This window comes from Tachysurus fulvidraco, chromosome 13 (assembly GCF_022655615.1).
Source record: "Tachysurus fulvidraco isolate hzauxx_2018 chromosome 13, HZAU_PFXX_2.0, whole genome shotgun sequence".
NCBI classification, from domain to species: Eukaryota; Metazoa; Chordata; class Actinopteri; order Siluriformes; family Bagridae; genus Tachysurus; species Tachysurus fulvidraco.
Genome location: NC_062530.1, coordinates 9,781,039 through 9,805,266, shown reverse-complemented (window position 1 = coordinate 9,805,266; position 24,228 = coordinate 9,781,039). Strand labels below are relative to the sequence as shown.

The 24,228-nt window shown below is 37.8% G+C and overlaps 2 protein-coding genes across 6 annotated transcripts in view; both read left to right on the top strand.

The window, feature by feature from the left end:
- The first annotated feature begins 123 nt into the window (after positions 1 to 123).
- Positions 124 to 16,131, top strand: pdcd10a (programmed cell death 10a). Of its 2 annotated transcripts, none has more exons than XM_047822315.1 (8): positions 124 to 401; positions 6,456 to 6,623; positions 8,674 to 8,727; positions 8,866 to 8,983; positions 11,069 to 11,195; positions 12,416 to 12,494; positions 12,798 to 12,880; positions 15,619 to 16,131. In XM_047822315.1, the coding sequence occupies exons 2-8, from the start codon at positions 6,534 to 6,536 to the stop codon at positions 15,698 to 15,700; spliced, it is 633 nt and encodes a 210-aa protein (XP_047678271.1). In that variant the 5' UTR covers positions 124 to 401; positions 6,456 to 6,533; the 3' UTR covers positions 15,701 to 16,131. The 2 variants fall into 2 exon arrangements, with proteins under 2 accessions (XP_047678271.1, XP_027023881.1); XM_027168080.2 differs by having other exon boundaries at positions 127 to 401; positions 6,450 to 6,623.
- A 6,792-nt stretch (positions 16,132 to 22,923) lies between these two features.
- The window catches only part of LOC113656705 (WD repeat-containing protein 49), a 41,296-nt gene continuing 39,991 nt past the window's right edge, over positions 22,924 to 24,228 (top strand). For 2 of the 4 annotated variants that reach the window (XR_003443977.2, XM_027168058.2), the window contains exon 1: positions 22,924 to 23,190. The gene's annotated coding sequence lies outside the window, so the exon portion shown is untranslated. The remainder of the gene's footprint in view (positions 23,191 to 24,228) is intronic. The other 2 variants (XR_007144756.1, XM_027168055.2) reach the window with 1 other exon arrangement.

Sequence of the window (24,228 nt, the reverse complement as noted above, 5' to 3'; positions counted from 1 at the left end):
ATATATAACATACAGAAAGAAAGACAACAAGAGTGCAAACGTTATTTGGTTTAGTTATTTGAAAACAAAACAAAAAAACCCGGAAGACAATCCACCGAATTGCGACCTAGCAACAGCCAATCAGACGAGCTCACTGGGAATTGAAGTTCTATTCCTGATCCCCGAAGCACCTTCTGGGTTATTTTTACGTTTTGAAAAGACTACAAATTCTGTGTCCACACCTTTGAGAATCATCTGCTGTTGAAAGCCGAAAACCTCACCTATATTTTGTGGATTTTGGGCTAAAAAAAACTTCCGTCTTCTAGCCTGAACATTTCGGAAGATTATCCAGCGGACAAACATCGAGGAAACACAACTTTAAATTCCACAAATCAACTCTGTAATTTTTTTAAACACAACAGGTATGGGATTAACGTCATTAAACTTAAAAGAAATTAGTCAATTCTTATATCACCCTGACTACATGTACGGCTTTGTTTCGACTTAAAATCTGAATTATAATTGTTTTATTTTGGACAAGGAGTGTTCTAGCAAGTCTGTAAAAACTAATATATCAAACGCTATCAAGCTGACATACCGAGGAAATAGAGTTACATTTTTATTCAGCACTAACTAGATCGAAACTGTTAGCTTAGCTCGTTAGCAGGTGTGGTGCCATATCCTACACTTCATACACATCCTGCGTGCCTGTGTTGTCCTGCTACAAGCTGATTGGATGACCCCGATTACCCCTTAGCGGGTTGCTAACATTCTATATATTTAATGCACCTTTATACAAAGTTATTTATTTCTTGAAGGTTTTTGTAAATACTTTTTTATTTTAGTTAGTAATTGTATTTAGGACAAATTCATGTAATAAGTCGGTTAACAAAGATTTGCTATCGTATTATTATTATTATTATTGTTATTATTATTATTATTATTAGCAGCATCATCATCTCTTTGTTTTATCAATTTAAAGACCATGTTTTATTCGGCTGTTATATCTGCATGTGATCAATGCTTTGGGCGTTGAGAATGAATACATTTAAGATATTTTCATACGTGTAGTTCATACGAGTGGATAGGATTTTGATCAGGCTCTCGCGAAGGCACCAAAAAGTGGTCCTTGGGATACAGGCAGCGAAGTGGTATCCAGGATACTGCACACCACCGGCTACATAGTTAGCTTAGCTAGCGTTTACATAGCTTTGTTTAGCAAGCTAATTTAGTTTCACCGACAAAGTGCGTTGTCCACAGTACGTAATAAATACACATTAAAAAGATTAAAATCCCATTGGCTGTACTCCCTTCCTTCTATTTTTAAATTTCAGAGCCATAAAGAGAGTTTAATCTGAATAAACACCCAGTTAAAAAAAATAAAAAAACTAAATTACAACCCTGTAGTTAGCTAAGGAAGGTAAGCTAGTGAGGTATTAGGTATTAATTACGGATTCTTTTAAATATTATTTATAATAATTATTTATTTACTTATTTATTATAATATATTTTTTCGTAACAATTATATTTATTATTGTGATTGTTTATTAGTTTTGAAACATATAAGGCTCCCCCTCCCCAATTTAATCTAATTTTAAATGAGTGGAATTCTGCCTTTATGTTTGAGTCAAGTCAAGAAGCTTTTATTGTCATTTCAACCATGTATAGCTGTTACAGTACACAGTGAAATGAGACAACGTTTCTCCAGGATCATGGTGCTACATAAAACAAAGACAGAGCTAAGGACTTATTAAGTAGTCCTAGCCACATAAAGTGCAACTGTGCAGCCTGGTGTAAACAGTGCAGGACAAGGCAAATAAGACGGTGCAGGACAAGACAGACAAGACAGTGCAGGACAAAAGACAGTGCAGATGAAAAGTTACAAGACAATACAAAAAAGACTAAACAAAAGACAATAAACAGAAACAGCACAGAGTCCTCTTTAAACTAATAAAATCAGTAGTTGTTATTATTTTTGGGTCAGGGTTAGTTAAAACCCTATAATCCCTACATATATATATATATATATATATATATATATATATATATATATATATATATATATATATATAAACTATAATATAGTTTATCTCTTGTGTGGAAAGTTATCGTCTTTGATGCTCATACTGTACTAGTCCCGTTGCTCGACCAATTAAACACGAGCTACAAAGTATATGGGCATGTCTTGTGCTTTGTTCACAAGTACAGCAACCCACAGTTATATAGCAACCAGAGATTGTTCATTTTCAATGACAGCTGGTGATTTTTGATGACATGAATGACAGCGACCGTCAGTGACTAGATGTGGACGTGTCTGGTGACGTGAAAAATGTTGAGAAAAGTTGAACTTTATGCAAATAATATTTGGTCTGACGACTAGCAATGGGAGTGCAGGCTGTAAAGATCACACACTGCTTCTACTTCATCACATATGATATGATGCATATACACACTGGTGGATTTCAAACATTAAATTTCCCTAGAACGTTTCATTTTAGCAGCAAGAAAACTGATTTTGAATACTAGCTACACTACTCACTTATAAACATTGTTACAATGGCAGCCAGTAGTAGGAACACCTCAATGTGACTTTATAGTACAGCGACTGGAGACTTGCAGTGATAAAACTGGTGTGTGTGAATGTAGCCTTAGAATTCTGCATCGTTTTTTGGTGAGTACATGTTTATTCATGCAGTTGAATAAATGTCGACTGAAATGTTTCTGGGTTTTTTGTTTTGCTTTGGGGAGTTTTCACCTTCCTGAGGTGTGTAGACCCCAGACTGATCATGCTAAACTCCCAATTTGTCCCTTTTTAACCAGTTCACTCTGTACTTTCAGCTTTGTTTTAGATTGGACAGGAGTGTGGCATATCTAAAATTTCATTGGTTATTTGGTAAATCGGTCAAGACTTTAAAGAACGTTTTAACCAAATGAAATTTCCAAGTGAAAACTTGCTGAAATTTTTGCTTATTCTTTCTGGTAGATATGGTGTCGCTCAGGTTTGAGGGTCTCCTTGCTATGATGCACTTATTTTAGTTCGTTCTTGAAAATTTCAGTGGGATTTAGGTCATGGTTTTGTGATGGCCACTTTAATATATTCACTTTGTTGTCTTTTGACTATGTTATCACAACTTAGGATCACTCTGTCCAAGATGAACCTTTCTGGCTAACGTCTTGAGATGTTGCTTCACTATTCAACTTGCCATCTCTTTTTTCTGTATAGTGCACTAGTTCCCCCTACATTTGTGCTGGATCTAAAAAGCAAGTGAAGCTGAAATTGATGTTGAATCAGACGAGTGTCGTTACACACTCCCTCTGAAGAAAACTGCAGAATAGAAGTGGTTCAGCCAAACTGTTTCTCTAAACTATGTAGTTGTGTGTTTGTACAAGATTTTTTTAAGTTTTAAAAACAAAAAAAAATCTCTAAACTATGTAGTTGTGTGTTTGTATGAGATTTTTTTAAGTTTTAAAAACAAAAAAATATCTCAACTATGTAGTTGTGTGTTTGTATGAGATTTTTTTAAGTTTTAAAATCCAAACCAGAATGATTGTGGAACTGACTCTATAAGTATCTAATAATAAGTCAGAGTGCACAATAGACGTGTTCTTATATTCTTTTTTCGTTTGTTTGTAACATTAATGTAACGGAGGTGGTTTTAACAGCAGACGTGCTTTCTGTGGTCCGAATCGGAGCGTGATTATTCCCAGCACCCCTGCATTATGTTGGTTTGGTTTTAGACTCACTTGATTCTTTCGAAACCTCTTGCTCTCGTTTTCATCTTTTATCACCACAAACACACATAGAGAGCACAACATGACTCACAAAGTGCTATTATGTGCAGTAAGGCACCTCATATCTTCTGTACCGCATGACAGCTTTCACATTACCAGTTTCTCATGTGAACCGTCCTCTGTTTCAGATCGCTTGCTTTATAAATCTATATTTCTCAGTTGTGTATCAGTTCAATCACTACATCGGTTTGTTTATTTTCTACTGTTTGCATCAAGCTGAATCATCCACTGGTATACAACACTGCTGCTTTCTGCCTCCACCACCAGCGTGAAGGCTAACATGGCTAACCTAGAACGATAATGATGGCATCTATTATTTTTATTTGGTCTGCTGCTGTTCTTGTCGCTCACGTGGCGTCGTAACACACTCGGACTGTCTGCCCTCTTCCACATACGTTTGCCTAGCATTTCTGTGATTGACCTGAGAGATTATGTCATTATTCCAACCCAGAGAACACAAAAAGTTTTCCTTGTACTTGTGCATCTGCCGACGATGTGGTGAAAGCTCACAATGATCTACTGTCATGGAATATACAGTAGGCTAAACCCTGGACCTGCATGATAGTAAATGCAGCAAGCATCTAGGTTATAATTAACTTGCATGGCTGATTTCATTTACACCACCAACATCAGTAATAAATTAGTCTTAACGTCTCCAAAGGGTTTGCTACCTCGGTCCTGGGATATTTATGTCCGTTTCAGTCACTATTTTGTAGTCTAATGAAGTATGCAAATAAAAAGGTTGTCTGGCGTTCTCCGGGACGCTTCGTTCCGAAAGCCTTTTGTGCGTTTATGATATCAGGAATTGGAGCCAACACTGTTCTCACTCCTTATTTATAATTAATGTGAGTTATGAAATCCTGAGAGGACATAAAATAAGATTTAACGGTTTGCAACAGGCCACTTAATTTAAACAATGTAATAAAGGATTTTTGATGTGTGAAACAGCCCGGCGCTTAATGAAATGGCTCCTCGCAGACGAGCAGATATAATTTAACAGTGTAATAATGTCGTCTCCCCCAATATTTTTTTTTATTTTTTATAACGGTCTGAGTCTCGTCCATGCTTTCGGTCTGCACACATTAGCGTGATCACTCTGGATGGCAGATGTGGATTGTATTAAAACGGTACCGGATCTTTAATGTCCGATACAGAAAAAGATGCTGACACTAGTTTGTGGTGAAAATATTAGATCTTCTCAACAGTATCATGATGTACTGTATCAGGCTGCAGTATTTCTAAAAAAGGAAACAAGGAAGGTTTTCATATCCAAAAACATCAGGGTTATGAAGGAGGGGATTACACAACTGATGATAAAATGTAGATTTTAACGTCCAAACAGCAGCTAATACAAATCTAAATGTTATTTACCTTGCTCATGATACTCAGAAAAGTCTTCCTTGGAATAACAAGTCATGAAACAAATAAATCATGTTTATTAGGCATAAGCACTAGCATTCAAATATCCAGCAAACCTTAAGACATGATTGTATCGACTACTGAAATCATTATTCAGTTCCTGCAGGATGCTGCAGTTTTGCAGTTACAGAAACGAACACAAAATCCAACAAACTCTTTTGGAGGATCTTACAATTATCGGAAATGACCACAGATTTTCTGCAGAATCGGTCCAAGACGTGTGCGATGTCATTACAACACGAATTCAACCAAAATTGTCTCTCATCAAACAGGAGCACAGCTATCAAAGAAAGAAATTTCAGATGTGTATTCGGTACAGGTTTAAAAAAGAATCATGTGCTTGCAATTTTGCCAAATCAAGCAGTTTTCAGTAAAAAGACATCTTGGGGTCGAAAAAAAAAAGTGTGAAATCAAGGGAGGACCGACTATTCAATCATTTACGTCCTACATCCACATGAAGACGGTGACCTTTGGTGCAAGTGGTTTAGAGATTTTCCAGTAAAACTCTGTGCTACTCCATAAATAATATGTAGACCACACTGGACACACATCCTCTGTGTCGGGGTTTGTAGATTGTGTGCTTAATTTATATCACATCCCAGTTAATAGCTTTATTTTCGTCCGAGCTTTCGAAGCACGAAGCATTCGTTCCTGTCACTTGTCTGTTAATTGCTTCAGTAAATAGGATATAAGAAAATATGTACATACACTGACCAGTTTATTATGAATGCCCATACACATGCTCATTCATGTAATTATCCAATCAGCCAAGAATCTGTAGAGTCTCTAGGATTTACACAGAACCCGAGACGGAAACAAACAAACTAAGCAACCTCCAGTGAGTGACAGTTCTGCATCTCAGAAAGCACAACATGCTAAACCTCGATGCCACGTAGATGATTACATCAGGTTTCACTGCAGTTAGACAAGAACAGGAATACCAGGCTTAAGTGGGCACAAAGTCACTAAAACTGGACAGCTAATAATTGGAACAGTGTCACCTGGTTTTTCTTTTTGCACCTCGATTCAGTGAGCTGACATTTTAGTGAGCTGAAAAGGTTTTTTTTTCTCTGTATTATATCAGTAGAGTCACACACGGAAACGCGCGCCGCCACAGACAAGGGACGTGTTTAATTGCAGAAAATGATACATGATTACACCGTACTTAACACGCTCTTCCACTCTTTGCAGCTTTCTAAATGATACCTTTAGGCCAAAAGCACTAATAATGACTGTTTTTTCTCCCCCCTGTCCTTCAGTTCCAGACGTGACGGTGCAGGCTTGAACTGAGCACGCTCAGGAGTGAATGAATCCCCGCCTATTCTCACATTGCCACGACAACGATGACAATGGAAGAGATTAAGAACGAAGCAGAGACGGCCCCAATGGTTTCCATGTCGCTTTACGCCGTGATGTACCCCGTGTTCAATGAGGTACAAAGGGAGATGCATATTAACTCATACATACATACATACACATACACTTGTTATCGATGCACTCAGTGGCCACTTTACTAGACATTTCTACCTTGTTGCTATGGGTTACAGTTAGGGAATTCATATTAGGGCTATTTCTGGTGACTGGATTATTCCCAGCACAGCAGTGACGATAAAACGACAAGCCTAACAGCAACTTGACTCACCGTGTGACGGCACAAACAAAATCTTATGCAAATGACTACAGCCGCCTTCTGCGTTTAATCCCAAACAGAGAGCAGAGAAAGAACGGCCCAACAACACGCAGGTGGACACTACACTTATACTACCACAACACCCACATCATGTTACTATCTTATCAGTGATTCACAATTCAGGAAATATCAGCATTGGTTTTATGGAGGTTTCTCTCCACTGATAGACGGGGAAGAGCAAAAGTAAGCAATTGTCTACTTACAAAGTGACCTGTATGTAGATGAATCTAAAAAAAAAATGGACGGTGAGGTTACGTATAAGGTTCATTGTCTCTAATAAAGAGCTCACTGAGTGTTTTTACATGCTTCCTGATTCCCAAACATGCACATTTCCATACTTGTTTAACTACACGCTTATGTATTGTACACCATCTAGTCAAACGCTTGTTGACGACGGACCGTCGCACTTGGATGATGTTCGGTAAACTTTTTGTTCCACATTTGAATAGAATGAAGAATAATAATAAGCAGCAGCAGCTTTTATTTATTCACATGTACATTACAGCAGAGCAAAGACAGGTTAAGGGCTTCAAGGGCTAAGCCTTAACTGTTGAGACACCTCTGCCCTGGATTTGAACCCTAGGGCATGACAATACCCCTGTGCACACAGTGAGGTCTATTAAGACGTGGTTTACTAAGGCTGGTGTAGAAGAACTCGCGTGTCTTGCACAGAACCTTGACCTCACTAATGCTTTCCCGGCTATGCTTTGACACCTTTGGAATAAATCGGAACGCTGATGATGCACTAGGCCTCCTCGCCCGACATCAGCGCCTGACCTCGCTAATGCTTTCCTGGCTGAATGATAAACCCCCACAGCCAAGCTCCAAACTCTAGCGAAAAGCCTTCCCCAGATGAGAAAGTTATTATAACACCGAAGCCAGCACCAAATACAAATTAACATCCATAGTTTCGGAACGAGAGGATCAACAAGCACGTAGAGATATCATACGGTCCTGCATGTATACTCAATCACTTAGTCATTTCCATCCACACTTTCTTTTGCATACACAATTACACTGACTCATAATTTATACAGCTCATTACAAGCCCCACTCCTTTCATACAGCCCTGTAGGTCATCCTTTTTTTTTTGCCTCTTCCACTTCTCTTTATCTTTCCTTCCTTTCTTCAGCCCTTGTAAGTCAAGGCCATTTGATGCTAATCATTTTGACTGAGAAACGTATAATCATATAATCATACTTAAGTCACCTTGACAAAGGAAGAGAACCGATAGACTCCCTCAGATGAGTGGAGAAATGTCAATATTATTACAAGTCCCGAAGCTGGAACTGACTGTTCTTTGATAAATTAGAATGAGAGTAAATCTTTAGACACTTTGCCAAGAACAGGATTTTTTTCCCCCCTAATTATTCAGCAAATCTCTAAAGGCTCAGTGGCTATGTTTGCGCTAAAAGATTTCCCGGCAGTTTGGCTTTGCAGATTTCGAACGAATTCGAATTTATATCGCTTCCTTGGCTCTCGGCCCACGGACAGCTGTGTCATAGTCAGGATTCAAATCCGTGATTTCCTGACAATGGGGTGAACGTGTCATTTCTTTTACGTATTTATTTATTTTAAACACCACCCTGGAGCTGTAAATGATTTCCGTTCCAGCAAAACGTGTGATTATTAAGCAGACAGCGAGAAGAAAGGAGACGAAGCCTCGGTCAGACGTTTTTTATTTTATTCAGACAAAACGAACAGATTATAAGGCAGAATGTAAACGTAGCTCTTTCACCCATCACTGTATAACCAGGAATATGTTTATGGAGCATTTTTGTTCGCTATTGCAGTTGGAGAGAGTGAATCTGTCTGCAGCACAAACTCTAAGGGCTGCTTTCATTAAGGTAAGAAAAGCACACTTGGAAGCATATGGATCCAATCAGCTGTACTGTATTTCCTGCATTTAGAATTTTTTTCCCCTCCATTTTGTGTTTACAAAGTCATCTAATTCTGACCCAAATACAATCTTAAACTGCACACAGGCAGAGAAGGAGAACCCAGGTCTCACACAGGAGATCATCGTGAAAATCTTGGAGAAGAAGAACGTAGAGCTCAACTTCTCAGAGTCTTTGTTACGCATGGCTGCAGACGACGTCAAAGGTGTGTACGTGCTTGTATTCCTGCCTGCATCAAGTTTGGTCTGTGTCCTCTAGGTGGAGCTGTTCCCCTTCCAATAGCTCGTATATAAAACCCAGGTTTTATGGTAATATTTCTCCCTCGTCATAATTTAATTTCCTGCTCTCCGCGACACGTTTTTGTCACATCTTCAGCTTCATGCCAGTAATGAATTCACAGGCACACTTGCGTTTGAATGTGAAATTTCCCTCCATCCTTAAGCCAGAGCCCATTTTCATACCTTAATCTCATTTTTTGTAATCCTTTTCTACACTTTATGTGTTTGCCTGTGCGTGTTTGCATCTGTGTGTTCATGCATTGATTGTTTATTGAAATCCGGAGGCCTCCTTTGCTAAACTTCATCACGTGTATTATTTATGCTTTGTGCTGCTACATCCACATTGCTAAATTCAGCCTGCGCAGTCCATCCTGAAAAGCTTTCTCCACAAATGAGCTCTCTTTATGCATCTGTTAAGGTTTTTTTTTTTTTTTTACCTTTAATTGGACCAATCATTATACTCGCAATGCTACAGGGAGAGAATAAACATGCTTATATAGGGCATGGAAAATAATAAAGCAGCCATAACAATAGCTGGAGCCGGTGAGAGTGAATTTACTCTCCTAGGTGCATTTGAGGAAAAGACACACACACACACACACACACACACACACACACACACGCTCGCGCCCACAGAGGATTGCTCTCCACTCTGTATACATTCTCCAGGGTGCTAGTAATCCAACAATATTGGAAACTCATTTTCTATGGCTTGTGTTTTCTCACCTAGCCATCCAAGGGTCCAGACTTACAGTCCCCACTCTAATACCTTTCTTATTAGTTTTACTGTACATACAGCATAATACGCTTTAATATAAAGAATCATTGCAGCCGAACCGAAAATCCTAACACACCCACTTCATAGTCGTTATCAAGCTATAATTCCATGCAAAGAATTTCGGCGGTCTGAACGAATTTGTTTCATTGCAAAATTCCACCGGGCGGTTTATACGTGTCTGCCCTAAACCAGACACTCTGTAGAAAATCTTCATTTATATGCGTGTTACGGCCAAGCCAAAGTTATGAGCATGTAGCGAGCGGGGCTTGGGGTCAACATTACCATAACAACGAGCGGCATGCAAGTCCAGTCAGCTCATGCAGCTTTTTTTAATCACCCTGTTTGTGTCTATTCGCAAGTTTTCAATTATTTCCATCACAGCAAAGGTGCTTAAGATTTCATATATTTCAGCCTTGCTATTAAATTGCTACTTGGAGGAATTTTAAGCATCGGTTTAACAGGGACACAACATGAAACCTAACATGACAGTATAACCATTTGACCGTTAATTCCACCTACAAAAAATGGCATTTTCACACACACAAAAAAAGAACAGCTTTATAAATTAAGCAGCATTCGTTCAAGATTTTTTTCCCCTTTCTTCATCCCAAGTGATCCAGTTGTGTGTTCCTGCTTTGATGTGATTGGAACAGATTTAGCGGCTCAGTAAATAGCTGATGTTGGTCGAGGACAAAAAAACAAAAGCAAATTAAAGCTGCGAGAAAGAAGAAGGGTTGTGTTTCCAAACGAAAATGGTTTGCATCCTTATTTAATGTTTTAATTGTTTCATTCAGTGCATGTAACTAAAAATATCAAATGAACTTAATTAAGCTTCACAATGTGCTAACCTCACTAGACTTAACAAGGTTTGGAAAGGAAGACAGGATATGAGTACAGGGGGGAAAAAAAAATTCAGGCATGAACAAAAATAGCACTGGTTTCTTTCCAGTTCCTGTGGCACTCTGTGCATTACGTGCCTACTGTTTTTAATCAGAAATCATGATGGATTTCTGACACTCCTCAGTCTGAGAAGAAACAAGGAGAAAAGTAGAGACCTTATATTATTTTTCTCCCCCTCAAGTGAGACTGATTTGTGCCTTGCTAGTTCAGAGCAGGCTCATTTTTCACTGCCTCTAAAAAGGGCTGTCAGAAATAGTTTTTGAGTTTAGTGCAAAGTTATGATGTTATGTCAGGTGTTATTAAAGTGATGTATGGGTGTGTTTTGTGTCCTCAGAGTACATGATTGACAGGCCGGAGCGAGAGTTTCAGGAGCTGAACGAGAGAGCACGAGCATTGAAACAGATCCTCAGCAAAATCCCGGACGAGATTAACGACAGAGTTCGCTTCCTGCAGACTATCAAGTACACACACACACACACACACACACACACACACACACACACACACACACACACACACACACACACACACACACACTATGATGGCTTTTTTTTTTTTTACATTATTGAGTCACACCTTTTATGATTTGTTGAAATAGTCAATAAATCTGTCAGAACTTTTCTTCCTCATAGCAGTGTGTATTGAGTTTTCATGCCCTGTTTCTATTTGCAGAGCGAGAGTGTCTGTCTTTCAGTTTAAGTGTACAGTGGTCTTTTTTTAGGCTGCATAATAACACTAGTGGGCGGTATGGTTAAAAATTCTGGCACACTATAATTTGAATTTCTGACTGTATCAAGATATATCATGATATAACGTGACGTTTCAACCGCACAAGGTCCATATTAATTACACCTCATTTTAGTTTCTCATGGATTCATGAAGAAATAATAAAACCAAGCTTCCACAACGTGCCATTATGTTTCAAAAGCTTATTCCAGTGCGAGAGCCAGTCACAAGTTAATGTGCAGCTGAAGTGCTCTGCGTTTTAAAAAATATATATATATCAAAAATATACATGACACCTTGTGTGGATTATGTACACTGTTTTTTTTTTTTGCTGCAAAGAAAAATCTTTTCTACTAAAATAATGCTGTTTGTTTGAGGAAAAACCAACACGTCGCTTTGTCGGAAAATGTCTGTAAATCCAGACTTATCAAAATATCATAATATAGCAGCGTTTCAAACTGAAGCATTGTCATCTAAGAGGCTTTTGTTTATCTAGACACTGCCACTATGATTATGCTAATTCCTTCTGGGATGGCTGAAGGGTTTGTAATGTTATGTTAGCACCAGGCTGATAACAGTGAATTTACCACCCAGGCAGAGCACGCAGCGTGCCTTAACTGCTGGTGTAACACACGGGCCACAAAGACTGTAACACACACACAGTTATTAAACAGGTAGTACTTGTTTAATGATGATTGCACTGCAGTTTTATACACATATCAATAATAGTATCCACTTGACCATTTGGCATGTCATATCGGTATGATTTTAAACTCAAATAGAAAAGATATCTTTTATGGCAATAAAGCAGGCAGACACGCGCTCATCTCGGGTCGAACACAGAGTCGATTTGGTGCTTGCTAAAAGGTGTGATTGCATAGTATATCTCGTGCACTACATTTACAAGCTAAAGGCATATTATGTATGACTAATCACACTTTTTTGCCCCACACAGAGACATCGCCAGTGCCATTAAAGAGCTGCTGGATACGGTGAACAGCGTCTTTAAGAAATACCAGTATCAGAACAGAAGGGTGAGTTGATAAATAGTTACACTGCAACTTAAATTACACCACAAGTGTGTAGCAGATCGTTCAAAATTAAGACCCATTTTAGATACCCCATTTTTACAGCCTGTCATCATCTGTGGAAAGCCATGTATGTGAAAGGAAGAAATTTATGTAAAAAAAGAGAGAAATATTTGTATCTATCTGCATGTTGCTTTTAATTGTAATCTCACTGCCAATCATCCCCCCCATACCCCCACCAGTAATTCAGTAAATCTGTCAATGTGGTATGGGACTGATCAGTAAGAAACCTTGCTGTGTATTTTATAGGCACTGGAGCAACAGAAGAAAGAGTTTGTGAAATACTCCAAAAGCTTCAGCGACACTCTGAAAACATACTTCAAAGATGGAAAGTAAGCAAGCCCCACTTCTCTTTTATATTGTTTTCTTTCGTTCGTAAATAGCAATCCTGTCATTTTCTAGTCAAAGCAGTAACAGCACAGAATTCATTTGATTAAGCCGATCAATTTGGTGCTTTTGTTCAAATAGTTTGAGTCCTCCAGTAACTACAGGGTCAGAGTGAGAATCTTCAGTGGCTGTATAATAGAGAGTAGAGCATAATGATTTTTTTTTGTAAATTATATTGCTGAATAAAACATTAGAGGGGATTTAAAGGCTGACTTGCTTTGGTTGACGAATGACCTTATATTGTTTGTATGACCTAGCAGCTTGTTCCAGGCTAAGCACTAGAGTGCATCTTATTTGCATCCCAAAATGAATATAAAATAATCTGTCAGAAAAAAAAAGAAAAAAAAAAGTCAAATTATGCAGCCAATAGCGTTCTCATCATCTATAACATCACAATAAAAGCATGGTCTTATTTATGCCATCAAACTCACAAGTGCTGTAATACAACCTCGTTAAAAAAATAAAAAATAAAATACACATCGGCAAACAATTCCAAGCCATTATTTTGGATTGGCAAAATAATAGGCTGCTAAAATGAGAGGAGTCTAAAATTGAAATAATGGGAATATAAGGGTTGTTGTAATGTCAGATAAGACAAGGCAGATTTTTAATTTGGGCTGCTTTAAAGTCAAGACAAATGCTTGCTCTGAAAGTGTTTTCATGTCACTTTTACCCGTAGAGGAATGTATGATCTAAAATTTGTAATATAAATTCAGTGTTTATTAGGAACCGATTGTTTATGAGGAACGCCTGAACACCTGCTCATTCCTGCAAATATCCAATCATGTACAGCACGGTGGAGCGCAGCAGCACAATGCAGAAAATCCTGAAGATACACATCAACAGCTTCGGTTCATTTTCACTTCAAACATCAGAGAGAGGGGAAAAAATGAGATCTTGCTGACTGTGTCAGTGACATGGTTGTTGGTGCCAGATAGGCTGATTTGCTAATCTCCTGAGACAGAAGAGGAATTTGAAGCTATAGTGGGCACAGGCTCACATAAGCCGGACAGGTGAAGGTGGTATTTTTTCCAATCCAGTCCAGTTTACGTCAAACTGTAGCTCAGTATAGCCACAGATTCCTGTTCCTGGCTGACATGAGTCTAACCTGATGTGGTCTTCTGCTGTTATAGCTCATCTAGCTCAAGGTTTGACAAGTTGTTTGTTCCAAAAAGCTTTTCTTTGCGCATTATGGCTGTAGAGTAGTGATTTTCGTTGCCTTAGCTGGAACCAGTCTGACCATTCTCCTGCAATTACATTCTCATTAGCAAGGCTTTTCAGCCTACAGAGCTGTCACTCACTGGACTCCCACTCCCACTTCCAATCAAACTCTAGAGAATTCCAGGAGGTCAGTAGGTTCTGAAATACTTAGAGCAGCCTGTCTGTGAGCAACACCACAATCAGTGTCACTGTGATGACTGATTTTTTTTTCCTACTGTTCTAATGTTTGATATTGAACTGAAGCTCTTACCCTCTCGCCCCATATCTGCATCATGCGTTCACACACACACACACACACACACACACACACACACACACACACACACACACACACACACACACACACGTGTATATATATGTGTGTGTGAGAGAAAGTATAATGTATAAAACTTATGTATAAGCCAAACAATGCTAAACTGGTTAGTTAACGAATTGTCATTTGAGCTATTCTAGACCTCAGTTACTGTCTTTCTAATTCTGACTGCTGGAAATAAGTTTTATAGTAATACTTGCGCATGGCATGTTTTACTACAGCAATTCATTCTATCTGCATTGTATGAGAATACAAAATATGAACAAAATAATATGAGCATTCAGTCCATTATCATCAGAGGCATCATCAGCTATCTCAGACTTTATTAAGAATACGTGAACACCCACAGAGCTTTAAAACGAACTAATCAACCAATCATGTTGCATAAAATGCATCAAATTAAGACGTATCATTTAAATTTCAAACAAATCATATTAAGAGGAATCAGATATTAATAAATGTGAATCCTCCATAAATCCCCCACCACATTCACTGCACAGCCTAAATTGCATTTAGTGACAGCCCCAAAATTCCAAGGCAGAGCTTACAGAGCTGAAAATGACAAAACGATGGCTAAATGAGGAAAGCACGGAGAGCACTAAATCTTCCTGTAATGCAGATCAGCATGTCAGCTGCCATATACACGCTAACTCTTCCTCAATTTATAGGATAGAATAAATCTGTTCATATTCAGCTTGATAAATGAGGCCAAATATCCCATCCAGAGGAATAGGGATAAATAGAATAGCTTGATGAGGTTGGAAATTATGTAAATCATGCATGAACTTGAAACTTGAACTTGTTTAAGCCTGAATAAAGAAAATCTTCTGGCCCCGTTCCTCATCATTATTCATGTGACTTATATCTGGATTATACTCTTGTAATATTTTAACTATTTAAAAAAAAATGTTGAATTTGTGGGCCATTTAAAAATGTCTTTAAGTGCACCAACTTTGCCAGCAATTGAGCATGAATGTCATCCTGTAGTATTCATTACTTTTCGTTATACGGTGCGGCTTAGAGAAAACATTTGTATAATATGAATAAATATATCTTTGTTTTTTTTTAATCGGTAATGGGGACACAGTGTTTTGTTTTGCTTTCATTCCATCATCTCAGTCTTTTGCTGTTTTTGTTTCTGTCTCCCAGGGCAATAAACGTGTTCATCAGTGCCAACCGGCTCATCCACCAAACCAACCTGATCCTCCAGACCTTCAAGACCGTTGCATAGGAGATTGATTCTATCTTAATTTTTTTTTTTTTTTTTTAAATTACAATATAACCTTCACGTGAACATGGAAAAATGTTGGGGACTGTGTAATTTATTAATCTTGTGGGCCAATTACTTTGGGATATTCATTCCTTTCTTCTTGCCTGATATCTAATTTCCTTTAATAGCTGGGTTAAGAGCCAAGAATTTTTCATGCCTTTTTTTTTTCTTTCTTTTTTTCTCTCCATCCATCATTCTTCATTCCAAGTCTCCATTCTGTTGTTTTTAAAGGAAACCATTTCCAGACATCTCTTTTACATACAGGACTCTTCCTGTCCTGTCTAATACTCTAAACTGCAGAGAAAGAGAACTTAAAGATGGGAGATTGTATATTTAATAAATATTTGGTAGCAGAAATATTCAAATAAATAGACTGCATCTTGTCTACAATGCTTCTGTCTCATATGTGTTTATTGTATTATTTGTATTTTGTGGCATTTCTAGGTGTTTAGCATTGCTGTAGGTTACATAGAAAATTCTATTCATTCATAAATTGACCGGGAAACAGCTTTATCTTGCTCTGGGTTGTGGGGGATATGGAGATATCTCTAGAACATAATCATAACAATCCATTATAATATTGACAGCCAAATTGAGCATTTTCAATTACTGCTATAGTGAATGCCTAAAATTGGAAACTTCTATTTAAGAGGATGCTGCCTAAGTAATGAGCATTTCTCTGTGTTAGGGACAGGTGTTTATTTTGCAAACAATATTCAATACAATTCAAGCGAATTTAATTCCGTCTAGCACAGACGTCTCAATTATAACAGCATTTCTCAGACTACAATATCCAGTGAGCAAGGCATGAGTGTTGGACATAAACAGTTTATGGGAATTTTTAGGTTGTGTATTATATATAAAGAACAGGAACGTGCACAGACATTTTGACGGCTAGTGGCACAAAACATGAGCAGTTTAATGCCGGGAGAAATGATTGACATGTACACGGTAAAGCAGTCAAAATAAAGAAGTTGAGATCTAGGACTAAAACAGGAAAATAACGTTTTTGTTTTTTTAACCCTGGCTTTAATCTGCAAAATAAATAAATGTTTCTGTGTTCATTTCACCCTTGTGGGCAAAGGATCAGTGCACCAGACCTGAACCATCCAGAGCATGTACTAGTACTAAAGTGGGATTTAAACAGAAATGGATGGAAGATGATGAAAAATGGCTTGAGATTAAATTATTGCTGTTTATTCTTAGTACATCTTTTTTCTTTGTTCAAGCGGATCACTGTAAATTATGACACCGTTTATGATCATTATTTACATTTAATTCATATTCTTTGTTATAAAGCAGGCTTGATCGAGTTTACTCCTATGTGTTAATTAAAACATTAACTAACAAACATGAACAAACAAACTTGTCATGTATTAATTCATTCCACATTTTGGAGTTAAGGTTAGCTGTTGATTAGTGTGTGATTAGTACATGACTTCATGACAACTCATCATTAATTCATATTTATGTAAGTATTAATTCAAGGATTAGTGCAGGATTATTAATTTACTGTTTGCTAAAAGTCAAGAGGCTGTCACATTTGACTGTAGTGGATTAGCTAGTGAAGAGTTTAGAGTAATCACTAAAACAGAATGTTGACAGCATACATACAGTCTAGCAGCTTGTTTGAATGCAATTCTATGTTCATCTATGTTTGATATAGCATGTGTTTCCCAATTGTCCCAAACAGTAGAGTTGGTATCATTAACCAGGGTTTCCAGGTATTTTCAGATGTATTACCCAAAACATCTCAAAATCCATATAAAAGCCCAGGGAATTTTGACAAATAGAAAAGGGAAACACATTTCTCTTTTTTTTTCTTCTTTTTTTTCCCCACCCACAGTATTTCTAAAAGAACAAGGTCACTATGGTGCAAACACATTTCTTCCTGACAAATATTGTCCAATTCATAATGGACAATACACAGCAGATATACAGTATACACATTTTTTACATAGTACACATCTTACAACTACTAGGTGCAATAATAAGCTTGGTGGGGCTGTGTACATGCTGCCCTATGTTTATACATCTTGAAAGATCTGTAAATTAGAAAATCGGCCGCTCAAAAGAGGTCATTAGAATTTTAAAACAGAATTTAAAATGTATACCGATGTAAAATAAGGGTTTTATGCAGATTAACATTAGTAAAAGGCAGATATAAATGGTGCAGCTCTGCACTATCGGTCATTAATGATGTGCTGGCTAGATAGCTAACAATGTAACTAGAAAAAATTGTATGAAATAGCATGAACTATCAAGTTAACTGACAAAACCTGCAAACTATTGAAACCCCAATAGCATTTGCTTCAATTTCTTTAAACACCATTGATAATCACTATTCATCGATAATCATTGATAATCACATCATTGTTCACTTTAGCAAAGTTCATTATGTTAGTTTAGAGCAGAATATATAAAAAATAGAACACTTACAAGGTGGTTGCATCAGTTATAGGTACATGAAAATAATAATTCTAATAATAATACATTTTATTTATGAACACCTTTCAAGTCAATCAAGTCATTATACAAATTCATTCATTCATTCATTCATTCATTCATTAACCGCTTATCCAGACTACTCAGGTCACGGGGAGCCTGTGCCTATCTCAGGCGTCATCGGGCATCGAGGCAGGATACACCCTGGACGGAGTGCCAACCCATTGCAGGGCACACACACACTCTCATTCACTCACACACTCACACACTACGGACAATTTTCCAGAGATGCCAATCAACCTACCATGCATGTCTTTGGACCGGGGGAGGAAACCGGAGTACCCGGAGAAAACCCCCGAGGCACGGGGAGAACATGCAAACTCCACACACACAAGGCAGAGGCGGGAATCGAATCCCCATCCCTGGAGGTGTGAGGCAAATGTGCTAACCACTAAGCCACCGTGCCCCCTACCATACAAATTCAAACAAGTAAATAAAATAACATTAAATAACAATAAAACAATATTAAAAAGAAAAATAGTTATCTAACAGTGAACATTAAGGAGATTTAAGTGCAGCCTGGGATCCTGTCGTGTTTTGAATGTGGTGATGGTTTGTGTTACGGATGATTTCCGGGAGAGAATTCCAGAGATGAAGAGCGGTGCGACTAAAAGCTCTAGCACCCATGGTGGTTAAACAAGCAGGGGGTGTAATGAGGAGCCTAGATGAGGAAGAGTGGAGAGTACGGGAGGGAGAGTAGAACTATATAACATCTGAAAGGTATGGTGGAGCAGGATTATGAAGGGCTTTAAAAGTGAGGAAATGAATCTTAAAATCAATAGTGTTTGATAGGGTGCAAATGGAGTTGTTGAAGGGAGGGGGTACTGTGATGCACGATGGGTGTTAACTTTATTAACTTCTGCCTGAAAAAGACAGATACACTATATTACCAAAGGTGTGCACATCTTATGAAGTGAAAAAAAAAGTGAAGTGACATACAGCTAAGTATGGTGACCCATACTCAGAATTGGTTCTCTGCATTTGACCCATCCAAATTGCACACACACAGCAGTAAACACACACACCATGAACACACATCCGGAGCAGTGGGCAGCCATTTATGCTGTGGCGCCCGGGGGGCAGTTGGGGGGGGGGGTTCAGTGCTTTGCTCAAGGGCACCTCAGTCGTAGCCGGCCCGAGACTCGAACCCACAACCTTAGGATTACGAGTCAGACTCTCTAACCATTAGCCCACGACTTACCCACATGTCCATCCTTACATTTGCATTTACATTTATGGCATTTGGCAGATGCCCTTATCCAGAATGACTTACAAAATGCTTTGAAGTCTCTTTCAATAAATACATTGGGATACTGGTTCAGCATGTTAAAGATTAAGAATACCATCAGTATAAATGTCCTGTTGGGGAGGTAATACAGCAAGAAAAGCTGAAAGAAAGAGCAAGAAATGCAAAGACCAATTTTTGTAAAAGAGTATTTCAGAAGGTATGTTTTTTTAGAAGTTGTTTGAAGACTGACAGGGACTCAACTCTTTGGACATGAAGATTATTTCCACAACTAGGCACCAGAAGAGAATAGTCTTAATGGATACCTTCCTTATACCCTGAGTGATGATGGGACCAGTTTAGTAGTGCTACAGGATCAGTGGTAGTGTGGTGCGGTGCAGGGTGTGATAACTACTTTGCGGTAAATGGGTTCTGGTCTGTTTTGGGCTTAGTAGGCAAGCATCAATGTTAAAATATGTTTCTAGCAGGTACAGAAATCCAATAGAGGGAGCGTAGCAATAGGGTGGTTTGGGAGAACTTAGGAACTTGAAATCATGTTGCGCAGGAACATTCTGAAGCATTTGAATGGCGCTCAGAGGCAGACCTGCCAGGCGCAATCATACCCACAGCCTTAATATCCAAATGCTTTTGTTCAACAGCCACAAGAGATTTAGTGAGATCAGAAGAGAAGGCCTGGTGCACTGTCAGAAGAGAAGGCCTGGTGCACTGTCAGCATTCCAATTCATACTGAAGGTGTTCAGATTTTTTTTTTTAAACAAATTTGTACTACAGAAGAAAATCCTGTCTCACTTTAGGAATAATAATCTCCTATCTCAGGATAGAAAACTCTAAATTAGTAGATCGGTGTAGTTAACTAGCATAAAATGTGGATATATAATAGAAAGCACGATTATATTATCCAAGAGTAAAGACATATTTTTTCCCTATCTGTATTGAAGATAAGAAAGAACTGCTTTAAGTTTCTATAGATAAATGCTATCTGCTAAATGCTGTAGCTGTATTTAACATATGAATTGTTATTCTGTACATAGATGTTGTCTAAACAAATGTAGTTGTCATGGTTAATAATCCGATATAATAGGATAGTGCAGCACCAGGACTTTATGGCTTTAAGGCTCGGGTAACAGTTAGACTCCTAAGACAATAAAAGGACAAATCCTAACCTAGTGTAAATCAATAGGTGTTTTAGAGTACAAATGCTCAGGGAAAATGAAAATGCCTGCTACATGTAAAAAAACAGAGAATTTACAGAACTGCCTCTCGTAGTCTAGAATGACTTCAAGACTGAAAAATCTTAGCTTTATGCCCAAAGGAATTGATAGTAAGTCCTCAAGGAGGTCCCTATCTTAATTTTTTAATTGCTAAAACGCTTCCATTTTGAAATGAATATCGAAAGAAATGACCATGACCTGATTTAAAACCCTATCTTCATGCAAGAAAGCGCTGATCAGCTAATTATTATTATCTCGAGCCATTAAGTAATGTGTAGAAATCAGAAACATAAATGATCCCTGAGGGTTTGAGCCATGAGAAAATGAATTATCTCAGCTCTATTGCTCGCTTTGTAATATAGGTCTGTTAAAAAGATACAGCTGGGTCCAGAAGACTGAGTTCACAACTTTCCATCAACAATTCATCATCACTGGACAAAATGTTAACTGAGTCAGTATCAGGTGATGGTAAAAGAAAAGTTCAAATAACTGCTTCAATGTGAGTATTTAGTTAATGAGAATGCATATTTGATATTGAGTTGTTCAAAGGAGTCTTTTCTATCAAAACAATATTAAAACACATTTGTTATGATTTTAGAAACACTTTGAAATACTTGCACGAGAAATAAAATAAAATTCCTTAGTTTGTGTTTTCCATTTTTTTCTGACACTGGAGTAAAAATCCCTGCAGTTAATAAAGACAGTAACCTGCTCGTATATATGAAATGTGTTGTAAATGACTTCAAATAAAAAAGACACTTGGAAGACACAAACATTTAAATTATTTAAAAATGTGAAATGAAAATATCAAAAATATTAAAATATATTTTTAGGTTTAATGCAGCTGGATGTAAGATTTAAAAAAAAAAAATCTTCCTCTGGTAGAAAAATCTCTTACTTTTAATAAGCTCTTATTTTATATCTGCCATCAACTGGTTAGCACTTACTCAGACTTTCCTTAATTGTTTCTGTCCTGAGTCCAATTTTTTATTCATTTTATCATTTAACATTTAACAGTACTGCAACATCTTTCATCCATAAGAGGCAGTTCATTATTTTCTTCTTCCTTACCCTTCTAACTTTCTACTTATTAGCCTTCGGTATATTTAGTGTAAAAAATTGTACCTCTTACATAATTCATTCTTTCCTCTTCAGTAATCCCTTTATCTTGATTAGGTTCACGGTGGACTTGGAGTCTATCCAGGAAAACTGGGCATCAGAATGGAATACACTCTATATGGGATGCCAGTCTAAATGAGATGTACGATGCATGCACACACCTGCACGCGTTCTCGCTTAGAGGCAATTTAGCATAGCCAGTCAACCTGCTGGCATGTTTTGGGGAGATGGGAGGAAACTACAGATTTTGAAGAGAACCCATGTAAACACTGGAAAGAGATGGGTAACACTGCACAGCTAGTAACCTGAGCTCAGGATTGAATGAGGGACTCTGAAGCTGTAAGCTGCTGTGCCACCGTGTGTAACGTAGAAATATGAGGAGTGTAAATTGGAAAACAGCAGCAGTCGTGTCAATTTGTAGCAGTGTGGATGAGTTATAAGGTGCGGCAAGGGAGAGAGCAGTGTATAAACAGGATACATATTCTAGATCTCAGTTTCACACTATGATTTTCCACACATGGGATAAGGCTCAGCTTAGGGAATGTTTAAATCAGTGTGTAATAGCAGATCAAGTAAAGACATCTGACTGCATGACTGGAACCTGTGTGTTACTCTATAGATTGCTTAAAAGTATTTAAACAAAATACCGCTTTCTGGGTTTAAATGCTGCATTGTTGGGTTCCCAAGGTGATGTTATTTGTGGTGTGTGTGTGTGTGTGTGTGTGTGTGTGTGTGTGTGTGTGTGTGTGTGTGTGTGTGTGTGTGTGTGTGTGTGTTTGTGTTAGACTGAAAGAGAAAATAAGAAAATAAAGCCTTTGTTCTCACTGAAGCCCTGGACAACAATTGTTTAAAGCCCTTGAGAGCTGTGGAAGCAAGGGATGTGGAAACTGTAATAAAACTCTTTCCCCCATTGCTTCTCTCCATTGTGTGTGTATGTGTGTGTGTGTGTGTGTGTGTGTGTTGGGGAAAAATGTGCCCCAGGCTCAGATAAGCTTCTCTCTAGTGTCCAATCTGTGAAAAGAGGAATGGCTTGGACGCATAAACACGTCCCCGTCTCGCTCCCTTGTTGCCTGGAGACCTGGACGGTCTTTAAAAGAGAGTGATCATAAAAGAAAAGTGTTGTGTAGATGTGTATGTGTGTGGTGTGTGTTTAGATTCACCACCAGCAGTGCTACAACTGATGGCAGCTTTTCTTGTTCTTTGAGGACTTTTGCTTTGTTTGTTTCTTAGAACCACACTTAGCATTGTGTAAATTTCAAGGAGTTTATATTCCCATCTGCCCAACACTCAAACTTTTTTGAGCTTCATTGCTAAAAAAGCCTTGCGACAAGCTTTCATGTCCTGGACTCACTTCACACAAACAGAGATAGGTAGGGACTTTTTTTTCTAGTATTTCTTAGTCATTTTACACATATCAGGTGTATAACATTAGATATTCTGTGACAATAGCCGATTACTTGTTGTTTAGATTTTATAACAATGAACAAAATCTATAATTTGGTTCTATTTATTAGCACTTTAAGAAACATTTGTGTGGCTCTTTACTTCATGACCCTGATGTTATGGTGATATTTGTTGTGTAATCCTATATGGCAGTGTTTTTTTTTCACATTCCAGGTCCTCTAGCCTCCTTTTGCTGATTAAACTCATTGTTAACACATTTATAAATTAGCTGTGAAAACGCTGTATATCTTATATCAGATGTGATTTGAAATGTCCTGGGGGAAAATGAACAACAAATGTAAAATAGATTAAAAATCAAAAGTATTTCAGTGGCCTGTATCCGCACGACTCTGAGAAAATCAGCTTCGGAAATACTCCCAGTAATCACAGAATGATGGATGGATTGAAAATATTTTAATATGTACTTTACAGCCTGTTAGAAGGAAAGTCAACAAAAAGCTTAATCATGCAGGCTGATTTAAATGACCACTACAGCTTTCATAAAAGCTCACTTTATGTTTGCACGTGCCACAATATCATGTTCATATTGCCTTGTGTAATGCAGCATACAGGCTTGCAGGGAAAACATGGTGCTAGTTCTATTTTTAATTTCTAATTGCCTGGATATGAGAGTTGTGTTACAGAGGCGTCATTGTGAGAAATGTTAGAGTGTGAACGGGGCTTTAATAATAAGATATTTTTTTTAGAAAATGTTTGGATTACTTTCTCTAGCATGCTAATACAGTATATGGTTACACAAAAATGGTGGGGATTAAATCAGACATAACATCAGCATCAGCACCTGTTTAATATGCCTGTTCAATATAATTGATTTTTTTTACCTATATAATCAAGCTTATATACAGCTATCTACAGCCAAAAAACCCTTGTTTTTTTAAATTAAATAATAAAAAAGTCAAACCCCTTTACACATACGGTGATGAAAATTAGCTGTTTATGGTAGT